This window comes from Petaurus breviceps, unplaced genomic scaffold (genome assembly GCF_028583685.1).
Source record: "Petaurus breviceps papuanus isolate PSGF00001 unplaced genomic scaffold, PetGlider_PUasm1.0 101, whole genome shotgun sequence".
Taxonomy (NCBI): Eukaryota; Metazoa; Chordata; class Mammalia; order Diprotodontia; family Petauridae; genus Petaurus; species Petaurus breviceps.
In genome coordinates this window covers 8,981,040-9,003,995 of record NW_027185575.1, presented here as the reverse complement: position 1 = coordinate 9,003,995, position 22,956 = coordinate 8,981,040, and the positions used below count along the sequence as shown (strand labels likewise).

At 42.7% G+C, this 22,956-nt stretch overlaps 1 protein-coding gene across 3 annotated transcripts in view; it reads right to left on the bottom strand.

Moving 5' to 3' along the window:
- Window positions 1-6,445: 6,445 nt before the first annotated feature.
- Window positions 6,446-22,956, bottom strand: part of LOC138159441 (pseudouridylate synthase 1 homolog) — a 26,336-nt gene continuing 9,825 nt past the window's right edge. For all 3 annotated transcript variants that reach the window (XM_069085835.1, XM_069085930.1, XM_069085893.1), the window contains 4 exons: window positions 20,194-20,331; window positions 15,718-15,820; window positions 12,613-13,310; window positions 6,446-6,922 (listed from right to left, as the gene is read on the bottom strand). In XM_069085835.1, coding sequence (XP_068941936.1) covers window positions 6,878-6,922; window positions 12,613-13,310; window positions 15,718-15,820; window positions 20,194-20,331 — 984 coding nt within the window. In that variant the 3' untranslated portion in view covers window positions 6,446-6,877. The remainder of the gene's footprint in view (window positions 6,923-12,612; window positions 13,311-15,717; window positions 15,821-20,193; window positions 20,332-22,956) is intronic.

Here is a 22,956-nt window from a genome sequence, read left to right as displayed (position 1 = left end):
CCACTTGGGGTTTTCTTGGCAAAGATACTGGAGTGGTTTGCCATTTTCTTCTCCAGCTCATTTGAGAAATGAGGAAACTGAGGCAAATAGGGTGAAGTGACTTGCCCAGAGTCACACAGCTAGGATGTGTCTGAGGCCAAATTTGAACTCAGGTCTTCCTGACTCTAGGCCCAGCATTCTATTCCCTGTGCCACCTGATGAGGTACAGCCTCTGGGAACCCTCTTGAGCTGTCTTTGAATCTTCCCACCTGGGGCATTTGCCTGAAGCCATAAGCCTTTCATTATAGGTCTGCCCAAATCTCTTACTCTTACTAGCTTTATCCAGCTACTTCCCACCCTTGCTCCTCCCAAAATATCTATGCCCAAATCTGTTACCCTTAAACTAGCTTAGCCCTCCATTATCTGTCATCTCCAGGTAGCCTTCAGCTATTTCCCACCCTTAATCTCTCATTACTGGAGTAGGACCTCATTTGACTCCTCCTGATGACCCTCCCCAAACTCCTCCTTTAGACCACCCCTAGATTCCTCCCACAACCTTTCTATATATAAGACCCATCCTGCTTCCGTGAAGGAGCAGGAGAATTTTCTTGCATAGATTCAGTCTGTGTCAGATGATTCTGGCCTGCTTGTCCAATACAAGCCTCACAGATACAAGGCTCCTTAAGAGTCTACCCATTAGAGCTAACCTTTAATAAACTTTGCTTTTCTTTGGCTGAGAGAAGACTTGAGTCGATTCATTCTGCAGGATCGGGTGTGTTGGTATTTTGGGGTCTTGAGCACCCCTAATTCTATACTTCAACACCACCTACCTGTCATGAAGGCCTGAGCTCAAATCCAGCCTCAGACACTTACTTGCTCTGTCACCCAGGGCAATTGACTTAAACTGTTAACCTCAGTTTTCTGAATTGTAAAATGGGGGTAATAGTAGCACCTGCCTTTCAGAGTTTAATGAAAAGTTAAAATTAAATCAAATTAAAAGTACTTAGCACAGTGCCTAGCTCATAGCAAGCACTATAGAAATGCTTGTTCCCCTCCCCCGTGGTAAGAGGTGATATTATGGTATCTTGTTTTGCTCCCACAGAAGTTATTGGAAGATAATCAATAGCAGTGAGGAACTTCACTTATCTTATTTTAACTAAGACCAAGGCCTTCCTGGAACTACTACAATGTCCAGAGGGAACTAGAAAGGTGAGGGTGGGGCAAACAGCTGGGACCCTAGAAGTCACACCCTGTCACAATCATCCTCACTACCACACCTATGCAATCTGCATATAAAAAGAGAAAGTAGGGAAAGTGAGGAATTTGACTAACCCTAAGGCTGTCAGGAAGAGCAGAACTGTATACTCTCATTCCTGCTTCTGTATCAATATGGGTGTATTCCTACATCCACTTGTTAAGGATGGGAATCTAAGATCTTCCCTGCCCCTTGGCCCTTTGATAGGCTTAAGTGACTCTGAGAACCTTCCCAGATTTGAAAATATACTCTGTCCCCTAATACGGTAGGCTGATTGTGGTCACCTGGAGCCTGTGGCAGGAGGCTTGTTTTTCAGGAATGTCCACACCTTGATACTTTCTGATTGGGTAGTGGGTCAGAGGGCTGTGACACTCTCTGAGCCAGGAGAAGGCTATACATACCCTGAAGTGAGGTTTTGTTTTGGGGCTCACTTTGAGAAGAGTTGTGGGATTTGACCAGACAAGACTCTGGGCAGCCTTTGAGCTGCCCCCCCACCAACTTTGAAAACCCAGATGTTGGTGCTTCCCTCTCTGGTAACTGACTAAGTATGGATGTAATGGTCAGACAGCGGGAAGCCTGTCTCCTAATCTGTTTCTCTGTCTGCTTGTAACTTGTTTGTATTCTCTTGAAGTTTGGGGTGCTGACCTTTTCCCCCTGAACTAGGTAAATGACATATGTTTGATTAAAGCAATATTGTTAACCCCTTTTGAGTTGCTTTCCTTTAGAAGAGCAATCTAAGAACCTGTGTTGGCAGCCATCCTGGGGGTGCTGGGATGCTTGTTGCCACACCACTTCACTGCCGGAAGCTTAATAAAGGCCTTCCACTGCACATTCCTTTTCTGAGTTCTTTCAGTGAGAAGGGGTTTGCCATTTTAAGGGGTACATCATATGGATCTTCCCAAGGGCCCCCAGGGAAGCCGTAGACAGCAGAAGCTCATCTGGGCTAACTTCCTGACCCTCCCTGGAAAGTCCCATGATCTCCACAAGCGTGTTTCTCACACCCACCAAAGCAGATCATAGTTCATATCTCATCTAGCACTCAACTCTGGCCATTTTGCCATCCACTTTGCCACCCATGGCTTCTCTACTTCCTGCTCTAGGTTAACTAATCAAATCAGTGCTACCCCACTACCATTATCTTCTATCAACTACTGGCTGCCCTTACCTAACTATCACTCCCTTCTATGTGCCACTTCTCTGCCTTCCTTTGATTCTGACTCTCCAGTCTTCAACTGCTTTCTCCCCTAGGAACATCCCTCTGATGAGGTATGGGTTCTGGGAGCCCCCTCAAGATCTCCTTGTATCCTTGAGGTACAGGCTCTGGGAACCTCCCTTGGACTCTAGATTAAATCATCCCATTTGATTGAGGTATTTACATGGGGCATAAACCTTACATTGTGGCTGGGCCCAGATCTCTAGCCTAGTTACTAACTGCTAACTACTAATTCCATCCTAGTTTCCTAGCCTCGATCTCCATTGTTCATCTACTTCCCACCCAGGAGCCTATCAAAATATCAATCCACCCTTGAACTGGCCTAGCCCACCATTGTCTGTAGCCTCCAGCTACTTCCCACCCTTAATCACTCATTGACCTCATTAACTCCTCCTAAAGACCCTCCCCTGGCTCCTCCCCTGGACTGCCCCTGGATTCCTCCCACAACCTTCTGTATATAAGACTCTATCCTGTCTTAGTGTTTGTGAGAGCACCATAGGATGACCTAGCACAGCTTTACTCTATGTCTAATACAAGCGAACTTTTAATAAACTTTACTTTTTTTTGGCTGAGAAGACTTGAGTCAAATTCATTCAGCAGCACCCAGTGCTGGTATTTTGGGGTTTCCAAAGCAACCCTAACCCTCTTTATGGGTAACCTCTTCACCTCCACCCCAGAAGTCCCCTTCTTCCATTGGTAAGGTTCTTTCCAGATCTTACATGTTAAAGAAGGGCCCAGATCAACCATCCTTCAGTCCTTTCCTGTCTCTGCTTCTGACTCTCCAGCTTTCTCCACCATCTACCCTGCATAGGTGCCTTCCCTCCTCACCACCCTTTTCATTTTCCCTTTTGTTATCTTCCCCTAGTAGAACATAAGCTCCTTGAGGGCAGGGCAAGGACCACCTTTTTTGGGGAGGAGGAAGGAGGGAAAGAGGCTTGTATTCACAACACTTAGCATAGTGCCTGGCACATATAAACACTCATAAATGCTTTCACACAAAGTCGCCCATCATACCTGTTCCCTTGTTAATGGGATAATTAGAATTTAGAGCTGCGAGGAGTTTAGAAATAATTTTAAAGCTTTTATTAGCACCTTCCACATTTGGCCTAAGATAAGGAACTTACCTAAGACTACACTACTAAGGAAACAGCAGAGTCAGGATTCAAATCCAGGTCTCTTAACTCAACCCAATGCCCTCTACTCTATCAGACAGCTTCCCTTATGATTCAGGAATAAATGGATGGACCAATGGATGAGTGAGTGAAGCTGGTCATTTCAACTATAGGGTTAGACAAAAGTTGGTGGCAGAATTTTCTTAAACTAATCTGATTAGCTTCACCCTGATCTCACAGCTTCAGGATGAGAAAGGCATTTTCAGGAACAAGATAGACCCTTGTTATGAAGCATGTAGTCATATCAGATGAGCTTTGTGAAACATTCCTTACTTGTTGAATCCACACAACTTTATTTGGAACGATTGTGATTTTTATCTGTCAGGTGAGACCGTTTTTGTTTCTGTTTTTTTGATTTTACACGGGCAAATTTCCTGATAGCCTCTGCTCTTAAGAAGCTTACATTCTAATAAATGAGTAATAGTGAGCATTTATGTAGCACTTACTATATGCCAGGCACTGAGCTAACCACTTTGTATCTTTTCATTTGATCTTCACAACAACCCTGGGAGGTAAGTACTATTATTATTCCCATTTTACAGATGCAAAAACGGAGGCAAATAGAGGTTAAATGACTTGCCCAGGGTCACACTATTAATATGTGTTTGAAACCAGATTTGAATTCATATTTTCCTGACTCCAGGCCCAGTGTTCTATCCAATGCCCCACCTAGCTGTCTTAATAAACACAAACACACAGAGGAAAGGAAGAAGGTGGGGAGGAGGGAAGGTAGACAGTAGACATGATAGAGAGATGTCTGGAGAGTCAGGAGCAAAGCCAGGTGATGAGTGAAGGTGGGTTTGGGCACTTCCTTGAAATGGATGTCCAGGAAGAAATTCACCCCAAAGTCCTCATTTGAATGTGGTACAGGAGCTAGACTGCTGGACCACTAACTCTCTTCTTGACTGGTATTGTTAAGGAAGATTCCTCTGACACTTTGTGACCCTGGGCAAATCCCTTAACCTTTGAGTCAATGGGCCAGAAAACATCTGAGGCAGGAAATTAATATCACCCTGACACCAAATCCCACCCTTTCTATAAGCCACTGCCCCATCACTACTATTTAGGATCAAGGGTCACTAATACCATGGACTCCCTGAGAGTGAGAGCAAGAGTCCAAACAACCAGTAGCTTGGGTAGCTGACCACAGCTTCAGGTACCAGGGAAAGCAGCTGTGATAAAGGTGGATAGACTATGATGGTTGGAGGCCAGAAGACAGATCTGGGTTCAAATTGTACCTCAGATTCCTATTAGGTGAGTAACTTACAGCTGAGGCAGCTAGGTGGCACAAGGGATAGACAGAATGCCTGGCCTGGAGGCAAGAAGACCTGAGTTCAAATCTGACCTCAGACACTAGCTGAGTGGCCCTGGACAAGTCACTTCACCCTGTTTGCCTCAGTTTTCTCATCTGTAAAATGAGCTGAATGATGGCAAACCACTCCAATATCTTTGCCAAGAAAACCCCCAATGGGGTCAAGAAGATTTGGACACAATTAAAAAATGACTGAGCAACAAACCTGTAGCAAGTTGTTCTACTTACTTCAGGATCATTTTTCTCATCTGCAAAATGGGAATAATAATGCCCTCAACACTTACTTCATAGGGTTGTTGGGGTCTGACACTCAAAGAATTACATAAATGCCATGTTATTACAGGGTGCAATATGGGAAAGAAAGAGGAACAAGGATTTTGTTAGGAATTTACTATACAGGAAGTACTGTGTAGTACTGTTTATATCAGTTACCATGTGCCAGGCACTATTCCTCCCAGGTGCTATTATCCCCATTTACATATGAGAAAAATTTGCCATTATACAATATTCCATTTCTTGCCTCCACACAGAGGCAAAAAGACCCTTCCTCCTTTTCTCTGGGTTCAACTGCCTAGTTAGTCGTCTTCAAGGCTCAGCTGAAGGACCACCCCCTTAAAAAGGGAGTCCCTTTGTTAACACACCATATACTTATTTTGTATATATGCTATAGTGACTTGTCTGTGAACATGCCGAACCCGCCCCCTCTCCCCTAAGTAAGCTCCTTGAAGGCAAGGACCATCTCATTGTTGCATTTAGACAGTCAACAGGCATTTATTAAAGCATTTACTGTGTGTCAGGTTAAGCCTTAGAGATACAAAGAAAGACAAAAACATGGTTCTTGGCCTCAAGGAGCTCACATACTAACAGAGAAGGCAACAATGTAAATTTGCAGGGAGATAGAAAATATAGAAAGAAGATGGGAGGTCATCTCAGAAGGAATGAACTGCCAGATGGACAGACCAGGAAAGGCCTTGTAGAAGAAGGTGTCATTGAAGAGGAGCCTTGAAGGAAGCCAGAGAAACAGAGGTAGAAGAGAAGATGGAAAGAATTCCAAGAATGGGGGACAATCAGTGTAAGGCATGGAAGTGGGGTGGGCATTATGCCTTAGTGCTAACTATAAGGATAACAGTTATAAATAACAGTATGTCTTCTTATCCTCATGATAACCCTTTTAGGTAAGTGTTAAGGGCCTTGTTATCCCCATTCTATAGATGGGAAAATGGAGCCTGAACTCAGTTTTGGTATTTGAATCCCCAGTGCCTGACCCACTCCCTGACTCAGAGTAGGCAGTTAATAAGTGCTTATTGAATTAAACTGAACCCTTGAAAACACAAAAGCCTCTTTTTATCTGTCTGAGTCTTCCCTTTAGCGTCCAACAAAAGGCCTTTTCAAATGGCAGATGCTCAGAAAATGTGTTAAATTGTCCAGAAAGAAAAACATTCTGCTCAATCTAGAAATCATAGAGTAACCCAGTGAGGAAGAAATTGGCTAAAAGAAAAAAAAAGTGACAAGTAGAGAAGCGCAATTTAATAAAATCATTTCTTTTAAAAAACACACACACATTTTTCCTTTCCCAGTGTTCTAGAAGTTGGGCGACATTAAAAAAATGGACTAATAGCAGACTAGAGGCAATTTATTCTGTGATCCAAACATAGAAGGCTACCATGCTTTAGGATCCTGAAGTCAATAAAAGAATAAAATCAGTCCTTTATGTTAAGCATAAAATTTTCAAGTATTTCTGGACCTGGCATCCTCTATGTCAAGGATCACGATCCAAAGATTTCCATCTTCCCAGCTCCTTTCTATCATCAGCAACTGGTCACAATAAGCAAACCAATAAACCGAAGATGTGTCTCTATGTGTGTTGCAGAGGGATTTGCAAAGGCCCCCTTGGTGAAAAACGTAGTCAGCACAGCTCTGCTGCCCGGTGACTTGTGTCCTCTCAGTCAGTCATCCCCACCTCCATCGCTGCCTTTAAGACTACCAGTAGCCTATGAGAGAACAGAAGAGTTTTTGGTGAATCAATAAGAGAAGAAAAAATTGAGGAGTGAGCACTCCTGGTTGTGCCCTGGTAAACAGGAACATTATTCAATTTTCCCAAATTGAGATAAGTTGGGAAACTTATTTTCTATAATTGAGCAACATTTGAGAGAGGCAGGTTCAGAGAACCATGTTATCTCAAATCTAACAGGACCTCAAGCAGTCAGCTAGCCTGATCCACCCACACCCAAGTAAGAATCTCTCTGACAAAATTTGCCCACAAATGGTCACCCAACCCCTGTAGAAAGACATCTAATTATGGGGAAGTCACCCCCACCCCACCCCAGGCAGCCCACTTCACTTCTGGACAGCTGCTACTAAGGAAATCCTTCCAACCTCAAGCCCCTGAAATCTGCCTCTGTGGCTCCTACTACTGCCTTCTGGCGCCATGTAGAACAATTTTTATTGTCGTTTTAAAAAATTTTCTAAGTTTTTAAAAATTCCAAACTTTACAAACACCAAATAAAATAGAACAGAAAACAAGGTTTGTATGTGGAACTATGAATCTCTATTCTGTATAACTTGCTTTTTGTTGTAAATATATAAATTCGGCCATGTTACTTTCAAAGCTGTCCTGCTTGTCTGAATTCCCTTTTGTTCTCTTCTTTAAAAGGGGAAAAAAAATGGATTGACAAACAGAACGAATTCCCCACACTGTTGTTGTGAATGAAAATATTCATCTCATTCAAGCAAGCCAAGTTTACATCAGCAGTGTAAATATTTGAAAAGTGTATAAAATGTCTGTCCTAAGAGTTCTCCTCTCCCTGGTAACATGGTAACATTTCTTCAACTGATCTTCACCCAGGATGGTATAATTAGAAAAACAACAGCAACCACAATAAAAATAACCACTAGGCCTTTTATAGAACTTTTAAGGGTTTGAAAAAGTACTTTTTTATATGCAATTTCACACTGGGTCCTCCCAACAACCCTGGGAGGTAGGCGCTATTATTGCCATCGTACAGATGAGGCGAACAGAGGTGAAGTGACTCTTCCAAGGTCCAACAGCTTGTAAGCATCTGAGGTGGGATTTGAACTCTGGAATTCCTGTATCGAGACTCAGCACTCTTACCCACCCCACACCTCCAGTGCTTTCATTATCCTGGCCATTCTCTTTGAGATAAAATCTAACTCTGCCTTTGCCAAAATGTATCCAGACTGAGACATGATCTGATCAGAACAAAGTACAACAGGACTGTCTCTTCCATCATTCTGCAGCCTATGACTTGGCCTTCATGGACAGTGTTAGCTTTTGGAGTTAGCATGGCACACATTGTTCATCCACAATGACCTTAAAGTTCATTAAAAACAAACAAAAAACTTGAGATCTTTTTCATAGCAACTGCTTACTTCTTCCCTTATCCTGTACTTGGAAAGTTGAAATTTTTTTTTTTTGGAGGGAATCAGGGTTAAGTGACTTGCTTCCATGTAACTAGTAAGTGTCTTGAGGCTGGATTTGAACTCAGGTCCTCCTGACTCCAGGGTTGGTGCTCTATTCAGCTGCCCCTAGGAAGCTTATTTTTTTGAACCCAAGTATAGAGCTTTATATTCATTCTTCTTGAATTTCATTTTACGTTAGCCTTTCAAGATCTTTCAGGAGCCTGACCTTTTTCATCCAATGTGTTTAGTCATTCCCTCTCAGCTTCATATCATCTATTAATCTGACAATTATATCATCTGCAGCTTCTTCAAGTCACTGATGTTGTCCAATAGTGACATCATCATGCCCCAATAACTGGGCTCTTTGAATCTGTCAAACAGTGGCTCATTTGTTTCTGCAGTGTGTACCTAATCTACTCCCTTGGTGCACCACTCCATTTCCTTTTTTTTTTTTTCTTAAGCAATTGGGGTTAAGTAACTTGCTCAAGGTTACACAGCCAGTTATTTCTAGGTGTGGTGCTGAGTGTCTGAGCCTGGGATTCGATCTCTAGGTCATCCTGACACTGGAGCCAGTGCTCTTACTCTCTGTGCTACCTGGCTGCCCCACACCACTCCATTTCTTTTCTTTTTTTTGCTTTTTGGAGGGGGGAAGGTGAGGCAATCTGGGGTTAAGTGATTTGCCCAAGGTCACTCGGCTAGTTTTTTATGTTAAGTGTCTGAGGTCAGATGACTCCTGGGCCGGTGCTCTATTCCCTGCACCACCTAGCTGCCCCTCACCACTCCATTTCTTATCCAGTATCAAACTGTTACCACTTCTAATGTAGTTTGATACCTGGTACCACTAGGCCCCTTTCATGTTTTTCATTGCTTTGGTTTCCTTGTGTTCTTTCAGATGAATTTTGTTACTATTTTTCCTACCTCTATAAAGTAATCCTTTGGTAATCTGACTGATATGGCACTGAATAAGTAAGTTAATTTAGGTAGTATTGTCATTTTTATTTTATTGGTTCAGTTTATGGTGTATGAGTTTGTGGAAGACAGTAGTTCTGCAGAAAATGATGAAAGGGACAGTCTCAAGGCAACATCTGAGGATCTGCCTGAACAAAAGCAAAGTGAAGAGCAGAACCAGGAGGCCAATTTATGCTACAGTAACAATGGAGGGAAGACAAACAACTCTGGGTTTGGGTTTTGTTTCATTTCTTTGAAGGATTAAGTGAGTTGCCCAAGGTCACACAGCTAGTAAGTGCCTGAGGCCTCACTGGAATTCAGGTCCACATGTCTCTAGGCCTGGGGCTCTATCCACATACCACCTAGCACCCCCAAGACAAACAGTTCTGAAAGACTACTTAGAACTCTCATCAATACAATGGCCAAGGAGGGGTTTGATTCCCAAGGCCCTAAGATAAAGCTTGATACTCCCCCATTCCCCCCAGACTGGCAGTGGACTCAGGGTGGAGGAGGAGACGACATGTAATTTTTAGACATTTACAAGATGGGAATTTGTTTTACTTAACTATGCATAATTGTTATAAGGGCTTTGTTTTTCTTTTTTTTTTCCAATGAGGTATGGGAGTGGTAGGAGGGAAAGAAAATTTTGGTAATTGAAAAAATTTTTTTTAATTTATAAAACAAAAAAATTAAGATAGTGAGAGGGTCTAGACCTCTGATTTCACTGATATAAGGAATTTCTGGATGAGGAAACTCTGCTGATGCAAGTTAGCACCTTCTATGTAATTGGGAGAGCTGCTTAGAGCAATGAGAGGTTGTGCCTTGCTTAGCCCACAGCTATACAAGGTAAACACCATATAAGGAGAGAAACCAGGCTCTGGCTAAGTTTAGCAAAAATGGAAAATAAGGCCATTAGGGGAGGTCCCTTTGGGTGACAGACATGCAGTGGTACACCTACCCGTCTGGTCCAGTCATCTTTCTCTAATCTGAATTCCCACAGCCCTTCCTTGATACCTTTCTCTGGATACTTTCACATTTCTACCTTGTATTATAGATATGTGAGTTCCTATCCACTCCCTTTCCTGACTGTGAGCTCTGAGGTCAGTGCCCAAAACACAGAGCACAGCAGGTGCTTAATAAATCCTTGGGCAAAAGGATACAGAGACAGGGCTCCAAGGTCATCAAAGAAATCTCTTCATTTTGCAGATGAGGAAACTGTAGGCTGGAAGTGATATGACTTGCCCAAGGTCACACAGAAACATGGCACATAGTAGGCTCTTAATAAATACTGATTGATTGATTAGGGCAGAGCCAATATTCACTGTCAGGGACTCCTCATCCCAAATCCAGTTCTCTTTCCCTAAACCACTTTATCTTCTTTATGGTTGTCAAAGAACAAAGACATGAATTAAACAGTCAACAAGCAAAATTAAGCACATACTAGATAGAGGTAGGAGGTGGTGCAGTAGGTAAAGTACCAAATCTAGAGTCAAAGAAGATTGGAGTTCAAATCTAGCCTCAGATACTTACTAGCTGTGTGATTATGGGCAAATTATTTAATCACTGTCTGACTCAAGTCCCCCAATTGTAAAATGGGGATAACAGCATCTACCTCACAGGGTTGTTGTAATGGTCAAATGTGATAATATTTGAAAAGCACTTAACATAATGCCTGGCATACAGTAAGTGCTTAATAAATGCTTATTTCATTCCATGTACCTGCCACTAGGGCTGCAAAGACAAAGCAAAGCAGTCCCTGCCCTTGAGGAGTTTACATGGGGGGGATGGAGAAGTACCCATAATATGTTCATTGAAAAGGACTTCCTCGGGACAGCCAGGTAGCACAGCAAGTAAGGGCACCAGCTCCAGTGTTGAGAAGACCTGGAGATCGAATCCCGGGCTCAGACACTTAGCACCCACCCAGAAACACCTGGCCTTGTAACCTTGAGCAAGTTACTTAACCCCAATTGCTTAGGGGTGGCCAGGTGGCTCAGCGAGTAAGAGCACCGGCTCCAGTGTTGGGATGACCTGGATCAAATCTGGGCTCAGATACTTAGCACCACACCCAGAAATAACTGGCCGTGTAACCTTGAGCAAGTTACTTAACCCCAACTGCTTTAAAAAAAAAAAAAGGACTTCCGGAAGAAAGAACCTGGAAGGGTACTTGATGTTTCAAGACACAGAGTTAAAAAGGGGAAGCATACCATGCATGAGGTACAGCCTGTACAAATACCTGGAGGTGAAGGATGGAAAGTTATGGTTGGGAACAGCAAGCAAGTCAAACATGTGAAGGGTGTGAGAAATGAACATTTCTCTCTTGTATTTAATAACTAATTATTGTATCAGGACCAAGGTTTCCCCCCTTTTCTACTTCCTCATCCAGAAATCAGCTCATGTGGAAAATCTAATTTACTCACCAGGCCAAGATCTTAACAGACAGTAAAAGAAATTCTAAGTTTGGGATAACAGGTGTATTCCTGCTCATTGTGTTTGCTCAGATAGGTCTAGGGAAGTACTGATTCTCCCTTTTGTCTTAACAAGTGATATGGAAATTGATGTCTCTATTAACAAAAATTTGGGTGACATAAGTGTACCCCAAGACCCTCATTTTAATATATAGCCTACATTCCATTATAATATTCTTCTTTTGCTTTTTTGATGGGGGAAGGCTGGGCAATTGGGGTTAAGTGACTTGCCCAAGGTCACACAGCTAATAAGTGTTAAGTGTCTGAGGCCGAATTTGAACTCAGGTCCTCCTGACTCCAGGGCCAGTGCTCTATTCACTGTGCCACCTAGCCACCCCCCATTAAAATATTCTTCCTCTAGATGGCCAACCATCTAGAGGAAGAGTTGATTTTCACCCTCTGGTGAACTCCTTTTCCAAAATACTTTATAAATATCGAAGGTTCAAGAGGTTCAGTCTAGAGGTCCTAGAGGACACTGAGCCTGTTTTTGTTGACTACTTTTTAGATGGCATCAATAAAACTGATCAATTTACCCAGAAACTTGGTCTCTCTCAGAATTTTTTAATCGTCCCAAGAGGCATAATGAGCAATCAGCTCGGAAAGGCAGGCTGTAACCAGCATGTACAGAGGTTTAAATGCCCAACAGAGGAATCTGTAGGCAAGAGGCAACCCCCAGGAACTTCCTGAGCAAGAGAGTGATGTCCAGTGACAGGGAGTGACAGGGAGTTCCAGGGAGCCTTGGGCCAAACTAACTTACAGGATTTTAGGAAGCCACAATCCCCCACCCAAAGAGACATTTTCTGAAATTTGGGATTCCCTTCCTACTGGGGACTCCCCTGCCTTCTTACCTTCGAATCCTTGGCATCTGCCTGGGCCTCAAGAGAGCCAGCATCAAAGTCATGATTTGGAAGAGTGTTCAGCCAGTTGGTCATGGAGTGCTCCTCTGTCTCTGTCTTGATGATGGTGGGGTAGATATACTGCTCTTTGAACACAGTCATCTTCTCTTCCTCTTCCACCCAGTCCAGGGGTTCATGCAGCCCATCGTTCCCAAAACGCCGATTGTACTGTTCAAAATGGACCCTCTCCAGGACAAGCCCGAGCCCCGGCGCTTTGGGGATATCCACCTTCTCCTCTCCCCAGCTCCGCTCCATCACAGACTCAGGCACATAGCCCTTCATGACCGCAATCACCAAGCCGATCATCTTCCGGATCTGGTGCATCATAAAACTCTGGCCTTTGACCTTGATCACGGCAAACTCCATGCCTTCCCGCACGAAAGGCGCCTCACAGTGCATCTCCATGATGTAGCGTCTGGCACTCGGCTCCTTGGGGCCCTTCTGAGAGGTGAAGTTGTGAAAGTTGTGGGTCCCCTTGTAGCCGGCCAGGAGCTGATTGACTTTCTCCAGGGTCTCCAGGCTCAGGCGGTACCTCTCATCCTGGATATCGTGGTCCTTGTGGGAGAAGGCAAATGTTGGCAGCATATAGAAATAGGTCCTTGCGTCGCATCTGTTCTTTGAATTAAAACTCCCAGTGACCCTCTTCAAACCTGAGGAGGAATAATGGGAAGGGGGAAAGAGGGAAAGAAACACTGAAATGTTACAGATTAAGAGCACAGATTTAAAGTGGGGGCAACTCTCTCTTCTCCAGGCCTCTGCACAGGCCATCCCCCATGTCTAGAGTGCACAAACTCAGAATCTCTCCATATGGTACAAGAAACCTTTCCTGATCCCCCCAACTGCTTGTGCCTTCCCTCCCAAACTATCTTGTATTTAATTCCTTTGTATGTGTGTATATCTTTTTATTAATTTTATATTTGCAATTGTATAAATGTTTGCTATCTCCCCCAATTAGAATATAAGTTCATTGAGAGTAGGGATTGTTTCATTCTTTGTAATGTCTGGCATAGAGCACATGGCATATGGCTTAATAAATGCTTGTTGACTGACTGTCCTTAGAAATCACCCAGTCACAGGGGCAGCTGTTACTGCAGTAGGCAGTAATTCAGCCTCAGATGTTTACTAGCTATGTGACCCTGGGTAAGTCCCTTAAATTATGTTTGCCTCCCATTGAGGATGACACCTACCTTCCAGGGTTGTTTCGAGGATTAAAAGAGATATTTGTAAAGACTTGACACACATAATGCCTAGCACACAGAAGGCACAATATAAATGCTGGCTATTGTTCATAGTATTCTAGATCTAAGACTGCAAGACAGTTCAGAGGTCAGCTAATCCAGACAGGGCCTTCATTATATAATCAAGGAAACTAAGAGGGTTACCAAGAGAGGGTAAGTGACTTACCTAAGGTCACAAAGGCAATGCCTGGCAGAGCCAGGATTCAAACCTAGATCTCCTGAGGTAAAATTGGACACTGATATTACATTGCTCCTTCAGCCAAAAATTCAATGAAAATGTATTAAGTATCTCCCTTGTACAAAAGGCAGTATGTGAAAATGTGCTCCAGAATCCTGGGACATCCCCAAGATCCTTTGGGGGGTCCTCAAGGTCTGAACTATTATTATAATGACATTAAGATGTTATTTGCCTATAAAAGACTCCCGGGACCCTTACCAACTGCACACCTGTGTGAGGCCAGATTTTCTTCATATACCTCAACTAAAACAATATATCACGACAGAGTAAATGCAGAAACAGATAGAAGAATCCAGCTGTCTTCTATTAGGCCAGACATTAGAGAGATCTGCAAGACTACATAAAACAATGTCACTCTTTCCACTAAATTTTTTTGTTTTGGAAAATAAAGTTGTTTTTTATAAAAAATATTATTTATGACTAATATGTAAATAGGTTCATTATCTTTAAATGAATATATTTTAAAATTGTATCAGTTTTTAATGTCTAATACAGTAAATATCAATAACCCACATACACAAAAGCTCTTTGGGGCCCTCAACAATGTTTAAGAATGCAAAGGGGTCCAGAGACCAAAGATTTTGATAACTGCTGATACAGAGGAAGGTGCACTTGCTTTACAGAACTGAGTGCTCTGCCTAACTACCCACTTTGAGCCTCAGTTTCCTCATCTGTAAAAGTTGGGGTGGACTAGACGACCTCTAAAGTCCCTCCTAATCATAAACCCCTGAGCCTCCAAAGGGTGAGGGCTCATCTTGATGGGGAAAGATCCAATACCAAGAGTTCCCCATGCTGATAAAAATCAGTGCATGTTATACACACGCAAAACATTGGGAGTTGTTGGGTTTGTTTTTTTTTTTAAGATGTCATATTCCCTGCCCTCAAGGAACCACCTGCACTCTACTTGGGGGCAGACACACAGATGATTATTATACAAAATAGAGTGTGATGGAGGCAAGGAGATCCCCAGAGTCCTACAGGGAAGAAACATTTATATAATACCTACTATGTTCCAGGCACTGTGCTAAGCTCTTTACAATGATTATATTACTTGATCTTCACAACAACTCCAGCAGGTAGGTACTATTATTATCCCCATTTTACAACTGAGGCAGATAGAGAAGTGACTTGCCCAGGGTCACACACCTGGGATGTGGCGGAGGCTGGATTTGAATTCAGGTCTTCTTGACTCCAAGGGCAGCCAGGGGGCACCACAGTGCTTAGAGTGTTGGGCCTATAGTCAGGAAGACCCACCCTCCTGAGTTCAAATTCAGCCTCAGACACTTACTAAGTGTCTGAATGGTAAAGGAACTGAGAAGTTTGGCTTGTCCACAATTCATCTTTGATCATCATTTTACCTAGAATTCAATAATACCAGTGCTGGAAGAGGACTTTAGTGCCAGGTCACCTAATCCAAGCTCTTCACATATTCATTTTTTAACTCATTTAGCAAATTAATCCAGTATTTAGTGGACACATTAACCAAGTCTAACAGTGTATTTACTGCTCTATACCCATAGTCCCCCACCTCTGAGAGACACATTAAGCCCCATACAAGTCCTCCACCTTCTTGGTTCTTACCTAGGATCCTGATATGAGATGGAAGGTGACTATTAATCTTTTCCAAAATGTTGTCAATGAGCCATACCTTCAGGGATACAATCTGGCCAGCAGCAGACACACCCTGCAAAGGAGACACCAGTTAGAACAGCTTGGGGGAGTGGGGGGTGGAGAGAACACAGACAAGCAGGACAGTGTTGGAATTCCCAAGTAAAATTTGAATTATGGTAAGAAACCTAAGCTCTCCATATCTGGGGGCAGGGACTGGGATGGTTATAATGGTAATGTAAATGGGAAGACCTTTTCCATCTACTAACAGTCTCATGTGACCTGTTTGAGTCACATGGAAGCCTGAGTCAAATGATTCTGTGGTGGGAGGAACTTGCTGAAGGAAAGGGTGGAGCAGAGCTGAGAGGAAATTGGTCAGAGCTAAGGGAGACGGGGAAGTAGGCATTGAGCTGTGAGTCTTTGTGGGAAGGCCCTAGCAGGGCGAAGGCTTGGGGATAGCGGTGCCACCTGCATTGTTATTGTGTATAGATTTCTTTGTTATTACGATGGATCTGGCTTTCTGCTGCTGGGATGTGGCTTTCTGAGGTTTGGATGTTTTGGTTCTGTCATCCATGTGGAGAGTCTGTTATATTTTGCAGCTCTAAATTACTCCAGCACATTCATAGCTGCTATAGGCACTGTGAATAGCATTGGCACTATAATGATAAACAGAAGTCCACAGGAAGGGCTCCATTTTAAGGTGCCTCTGACAAGATGACTGAGTATTCAAGGCCAGAATCCCATGCCCAGGGCTTGTTTTCTCCTCCAAAAAAAAAAAAAAAAAGAAAAAATTGGATAATAATAAAACCAACAGGTCTGGCTCTCTCATTCTCCAAACTGCTAACGTGCCCCTGTGCCAGATACAAGAGTGACACATGGCTACACATAGTTTGGAAAAGCGGGATACTTATTTTAATTTGTCTGAATAACACTTTTCTTTTTTGTAGGTAAGAAGTAGACATGGACCACATGTCCAAAATTCTTTCAGTTTTCCCAGGGGACCTGAGTATGGGCAATTCACTAATTAAAAAAAAATTATAAAAAGAATTTATAATCCAAAATGAGATGACAGACTTGATCATTAGCTTCTAACCACCATCTTGACAGTTAATTAAAAAGGGACAAGAGGGGCGGGTAGGTAGCACAGTGAATAAAGCACCAGCCCTGGAGTCAGGAGAACCTGAGTTCAAATCCAGCCTCAGACACTTAACACTTACTAGCCACATGACCTTGCGCAGGTCACTTAACCCCAACTGCCCTAGTTCCCCCCTCCAAAAAAGCAAAAAAAAAAAAAAAAACCAAAAAACCCAAACAAACAAAAAAGGGACAAGAAGGTCTGGGTTTTTTAAGTTTAATCAGATCAAAGGTAAATAAAGTAATTTGAGGGTGGGAAAAGACTGTTGGAGAGTTGGAGGGCAAGGCTCTCCTGCATCATAGTTCAAAAATTAAGCAAACCTCACCCCACCCACATCCCGGAGCAATTTGCCAAAAGGTCAAGCTTTTGTCTCGTAATTACCTTCACCTTTGTAACCCTACTTTCCAGAGAAACTTAATTAACAGAAAATGTCAAATTTTAATTATAGTAGCAACTCCCACCTCCCACACTGAAAACTGGGTCTGGTGTCATTACAAAACTTGGCTGTGGGTAAGGGGTTTTCAGAAAAGGAGGTCCAAATGATATAATCTCAATTCTGACTATGTCATAGGTAGCAAACCAGAAGAAGATACACCAATTGCGGCTCAAGATTTTGCCCTGTCATCTTGATGAGGGATAGCTCCCAATAGGTTCAGCAGGAACTCTGATCTTATCTAAGACCAGAAAACCTGCAATAGCATCTGGAAAGAATTCAAGGTCTCAGGTTTAATTGGAGTGAGAGATGTAGAAGTTTATTGTTATGCTTCTATAAGAAGCGGGCAAGAGGCCTTTAGGGGACCTGCAAGTGAGAGGGGTACAGGCTTTTACTTTTAAAGGGTAGGGCTGCCATTGTCAGGGCTGACCGGAAGGAGGGAAGGGACCTCAGTGCATAGATAAAGGTCAGAGCTGAGGTGACTTTAGTGCATAGATAGTTTAGATGAGATTTGGGCCAGACTGGAGGAGACATGAAGAGATTAAGTAAGAACAAAGGAGTCACAAGGTATTGCCTAGGCAGAGTTCAGATAGGGGGAAGGGGCAGAGTTTGACAATACAAATTGCAGTTACCATTGTACAAACTGGTTTTACAAATTGATGTTACAAATTGATTTAGACCCCAGGTACCCCATCAATCTTGCAAATTGTTATAGAAGACCCTGTGGGCCCTCAAGCAAGGTCTTTGGTTATTGAGAGACCATTGACCCAATTTATTGATTACTGCTAGCCTAACTAATAAATTTATCATGCTCCAAACTTTGTCTTTCAGTTTACCTTAATTTCAATCATGACAATATAAAGGTCAAAGAAAAGAGGAAAAAGTCCCATATATAAAAAAATACTTATGGTTGAAATGCCCATGGCCTCATATACTAAGCCCCTGTATGTAGGGTGCTTATCCAGGAGCCCCTCTCTTGTGAGAAACAGACCTGGCCATACTTCCTGATAAGATGTCAGAATGACCCAGGACATCTGGGTCTCACAATAAATCAGGGTAAGGACTATACAACTGTCCAGACCAAGGCCTGGCTACAATGGATGTGCTTATCTACCATCATCAGACTAACTTTACTTCCCACAAGACTAACTTTATTTCCCACACCTATTTTTGCAGGTTTTTGACTTTAAATATTCCCCCTTTCCCTATGTTCGGGGGCAGCTCTCCTAAGGTTTCCTTGGGAGACTGTCGCTGGCCAGCTCAATAAACTGATGCTCAGAATAACTGACTTGGCTTGGGGTCATTTTTCTCTACCTGTCCATTTCACGGTCACACTTTTTTTTTGTAGTAGCAAACAAAGGAGGTAACCACAGATTAAGGAGAAAAAAACCATGGAATAGTAATGGAATGTCACTGTGTCAAAAGAGAAAATGAACCAAGACTCACAGGAACCAATTCAGAGTGAAGTAAGTAGAGCCAAAGGAACAGCATCCACAGTAACATTAGTAAAACCAACACAAAAGTGAAGTGAACTAGGAAGCAATAAAATGAGTCCAGATGACTTTCAGGGAGAATAAATTTTCCCACTTAAGAAGCAAGCTATCCACCTCCTGCTAGGTCCTAATTAGTACAAGTGATGAATCCTGTGAAGGGGCTTAATTCTCCCAGCATTCTTCCACTGGGCTGGAACCAGTAACCATATTTTACATGATTAACTTAAAAAAGTGAGAATCTGAATGCATGAGACCAATCACAGGATTCATCATTCACACAAATCAGAACCTCACTGTGGTCTCAGACTTTTTTTTTTCAAAGTATGAACTGATTTTGCTGGAATATTTTTCCCTCTTCTTATTTTTTATTTTTACATTTTTTGTTTGTGGGAGAGGGGAGATATGGGGGAGTTGAGGTGATATCAATAAAAACCTCTTTCTTTAAAAAAAGAAAAGTCCTTTTAGGAGAAAGGTAGGGGATCACAGGTGCAGAATGAGGAACAGATTATCAAACATAACCAATGTACTGCTGGTTTTCCGTTAATAGCTAGGTGACAAAGTGGATAGAATGCCAAGAGCTTAAAAGATCTGAGTTTAAAATCAGCCTCAGACACTTATTAGCTTACCAGCCTCAGATACTTACCTGTCTAAATAATACCTTTCTTTTACATAGGTAAGAATCAGATATGGGCTGCAAATCTACAATTCTTTCAATTTTCCCAAGAGACCTACATATGTGGCAAATTGCTTAACCTGTTTGCCTCAGTTTCCTCATCTGTAAAATGGGGATGATACAGTAACAGCAACATTGTGTGATGATCAACTTTGATAAATTTAGCTCTTCTCAGCAACACAATGATCTAAGACAATTCCAAAAGACTCATGATGGAAAATGCTATCCACATCTAGAGAAAGAGCTATAGAGTCTGAATGCAGGTCAAAGCATACTATTTTCACCTTTTTTGTTGTTTCTTTCACTCGATTTTCCCCTTTTGTTCTGATTCTTCTTTCACAGCATGACTAATGTGGAAATATGTTTAATATGATTGTACATATATAACATATCAGATTGCTTGCCATATTAGGGAGGGAGGAGGAGAGGGGAAAAAAAGTTTGGAACTCAAAATCTTATAAAAGTGAATGTTGAAAACTTTATTTACATGTAATTAGAAAAAATAAAATACTATCTTTAAAAAATGAGCATGATAATTGCACTTACCTCTCAGGTAGTGAAGATTAAATGAGAATATCTGTAAGGCACTTAGCACAATGCCTGACACATAGTAGATGTTATATTTCTGTTACAAGGGAGAGCTATGGTTGGTAGCTAGGTAAGTGACATGGATTTTTTTTAAAGAGCATCAGTTTTTTGAAGAAAAGGAGAATACCTTATCTGTCCGTGCACACCTCTGAAAGGACATTTTCTTCATGTCTTCACCGTGGTTCTCCGGAATGCAGCCAGACTGAACAAGGGCAGACACCAAGTCATCTTCAATAGTCTTGAACTGGGAGGACCCCAAGTTCCTCTGAGAAAGGGAGAAATGTGCTTTATTTTCTACTGCTCATACAAAGCAATATGGGATAAAAGCAATACAAGGTAAAGGTCCTGCTCTGAGCTAAAATACGAAATGACTGAAGGTCAACTATCACATCAAATACGCTAAGGGATCACCCATATTTTCCTTAAATCTGGAGCATGAAAAAGTCGGATTGTCTTTACTTTCAAACGGAACACCAAACTCTCTCAACCAAGATGCCAACTGAAACTCCAAACTCCCAAAGACACTGCAAACCACTTCTGACAAAACCTGCCTGGGACTGGAGCCCATGAGACCACCAAGGGGAAGGCCCTCCCCCCATCCCTCCAGGTCCAGCTCTTTCTCAAATACAAATTATAGCTATAGAATGGAGACTCAAATGCCCCAGGCTCCTAGAGGAAAGGGTGGAGGTAGCTATGAGACAAAAGTCTGACCTTCAGGCAAGTTTCTCAGGGATTGTAGGAGAAGGGTGAAGTTAAAGAGTAAGAACTTTGGACTCACAGATGGTGAGAGAGAATTAAACCTATTGTGATTTAAGTCTTAAAAATAGAATGAAAATAAATTTATAAGTTTACATTATGCCAGATTATATATTACACATATGCTATATTAATAATACGCTATATGTTATATTGTCAATATAGAGTATATGTAATATATGTTATATGACAAAACCCCCAAACAGCATCACACAGAGTCAGACATGACTGTAAATTATATATACATATGTATAATAGATGTTATGTATCATATTTATAGGTAGATATACCAGTCCTATCCTATCCATGTGTGTGGGGTGTGTGGGTGTAAAGCACTTAGCATCATGTATAACACATTTTTGGTGTTTGGTAGTTTCAGTTGTGTTCAACTCTTTGTGGATACAAAGGGTTTTTTGGCAAAGATACTGCAGTGGTTTGCCGTTTCCTTCTCCAGCTCATTTTACAGATGAAGAAACTGAGGCAAACAGGGTGAAGTGACTTCCCAAGGGTCATGCAGCTAGAAAGAGTCTGAGGCCAGATTTGAATTCAGGAAAATGAGTCTTCCGGACTCCAGGTCCAGCACGCTGTGCACTATGGCGCCACCTAGAGGTCCTGCTTAGCACACAGGAGGCGTTTAATAAATACTGACTGACCTCAGGAAAGATGGCTGGATTGGGGCAGAATGGCATGGGATGGACAGAACTGATTCATTCCAGAACAGGAGACATTTTTTTTTATTTAAAAGCAATTGGAGTTAAATAACTTGCCCAAGGTTACACAGTCAGTTATTTTGTGTGGGTGCTAAGTATCTGAGGTCGGAACTGATCTGGGTCCTCCAGACTCCGGGCCAACGCTCTTACTCACTGCACCACCTAGCTGCCCCATCAGGAGACATTCTTGGTGGAAAGGCCACTGTCCTTAAAGAGGCAACAAAAACAGTGCTGAGGGCCATCTCAGACACCAGCTGAGTGACCAGTAAAGCTGTTTCACCACCAAGCCTGAGTTTCCTCATCTATAAAATGAGTAGGCTGGGTTCTAAGTCCCTTTCCGTTCTTGAACTGTGATCCTACATGGTCCTATGTGCCACTTACAACCTTCTTCCCCTGGAAGCCTGACCCTGCTCTCTTTGGTCTGGTTCCCGGTAGGTCAAGCATCTGTGACTTCATCAGCATAGGGACGCCCTCCACCAAGGCAAGCTGCAACCGCTCCATGCCTCAAGGGCCTCTGCCATTTTAGAAGATGCTGAGGCTGCAGACATTCACCACCAGATGGCTAAAACCAGGTCACAAGGCTCTTATATCCTCAAAGGACCCACCATGCAAGGCTAGGGCTCCAAATCACTCCAGAACAATGGGACCTGCCAGAGGCTGGCGCTGCCTCCTAAAGCCCCCCAGGGTCACCTCCAGGCTAGGGTGCAGCATTCAATTCTACACAGAACACCAATGCTGGAGAAGACCTGAGAGGCCATGCAGCTCAACCTGGATAGTGACCCCTGAATGCCTTCTTCATCTGGCATCCAGGAACATGTGCTCTCCTGCGGACTTTTCCTCCCAATGCCACAGCAAACTTCTCACCCTAAAAGTTCACTCTGCCCCTGCTGCCCTTTCCACTGACTGACTGGGACTGATAAGGGAAGTGCCCAGACCAGGTCAGCCACATCTTCATTCCTCCCCAGGCTTTCTGCGCTTTCCTCACTGCGCCCCCACTCAGAGACCACTTCTTCTCTCCCCATTAGATTAGAAGCTTCTTGAGGGCAGTGAGTCTTTCAGCTTGACCTTGGCAAGATGTGTGGCACTCAAGCGAGTCCTTAACAAAAGTTTTTTGACTTAACTTTAATACACTAATTGATCATTATATTTCAACATAATAGTTTTTCTTTGTAATCCTATGTATTTTATCTGCTGTATTTAAAAACCTTATTCTGAGAAGGAGCCCACAGGCTTTTCATCTTCCACAGGAAGCCTTCCTCAGCCCCTATTCTAGTGCCTTCCTTCTTTTAATTATGTGCTATTTATCTGACATAGAACTTGTTAGTACATACTTGTTGGCATGTTGTCTCCCCCTTTGCATTGTAAGCTCCTTGAGGACAGGCACTGTCTTTTGCCTCTTTTTGTAAACCCCAGCCCTTAGCACA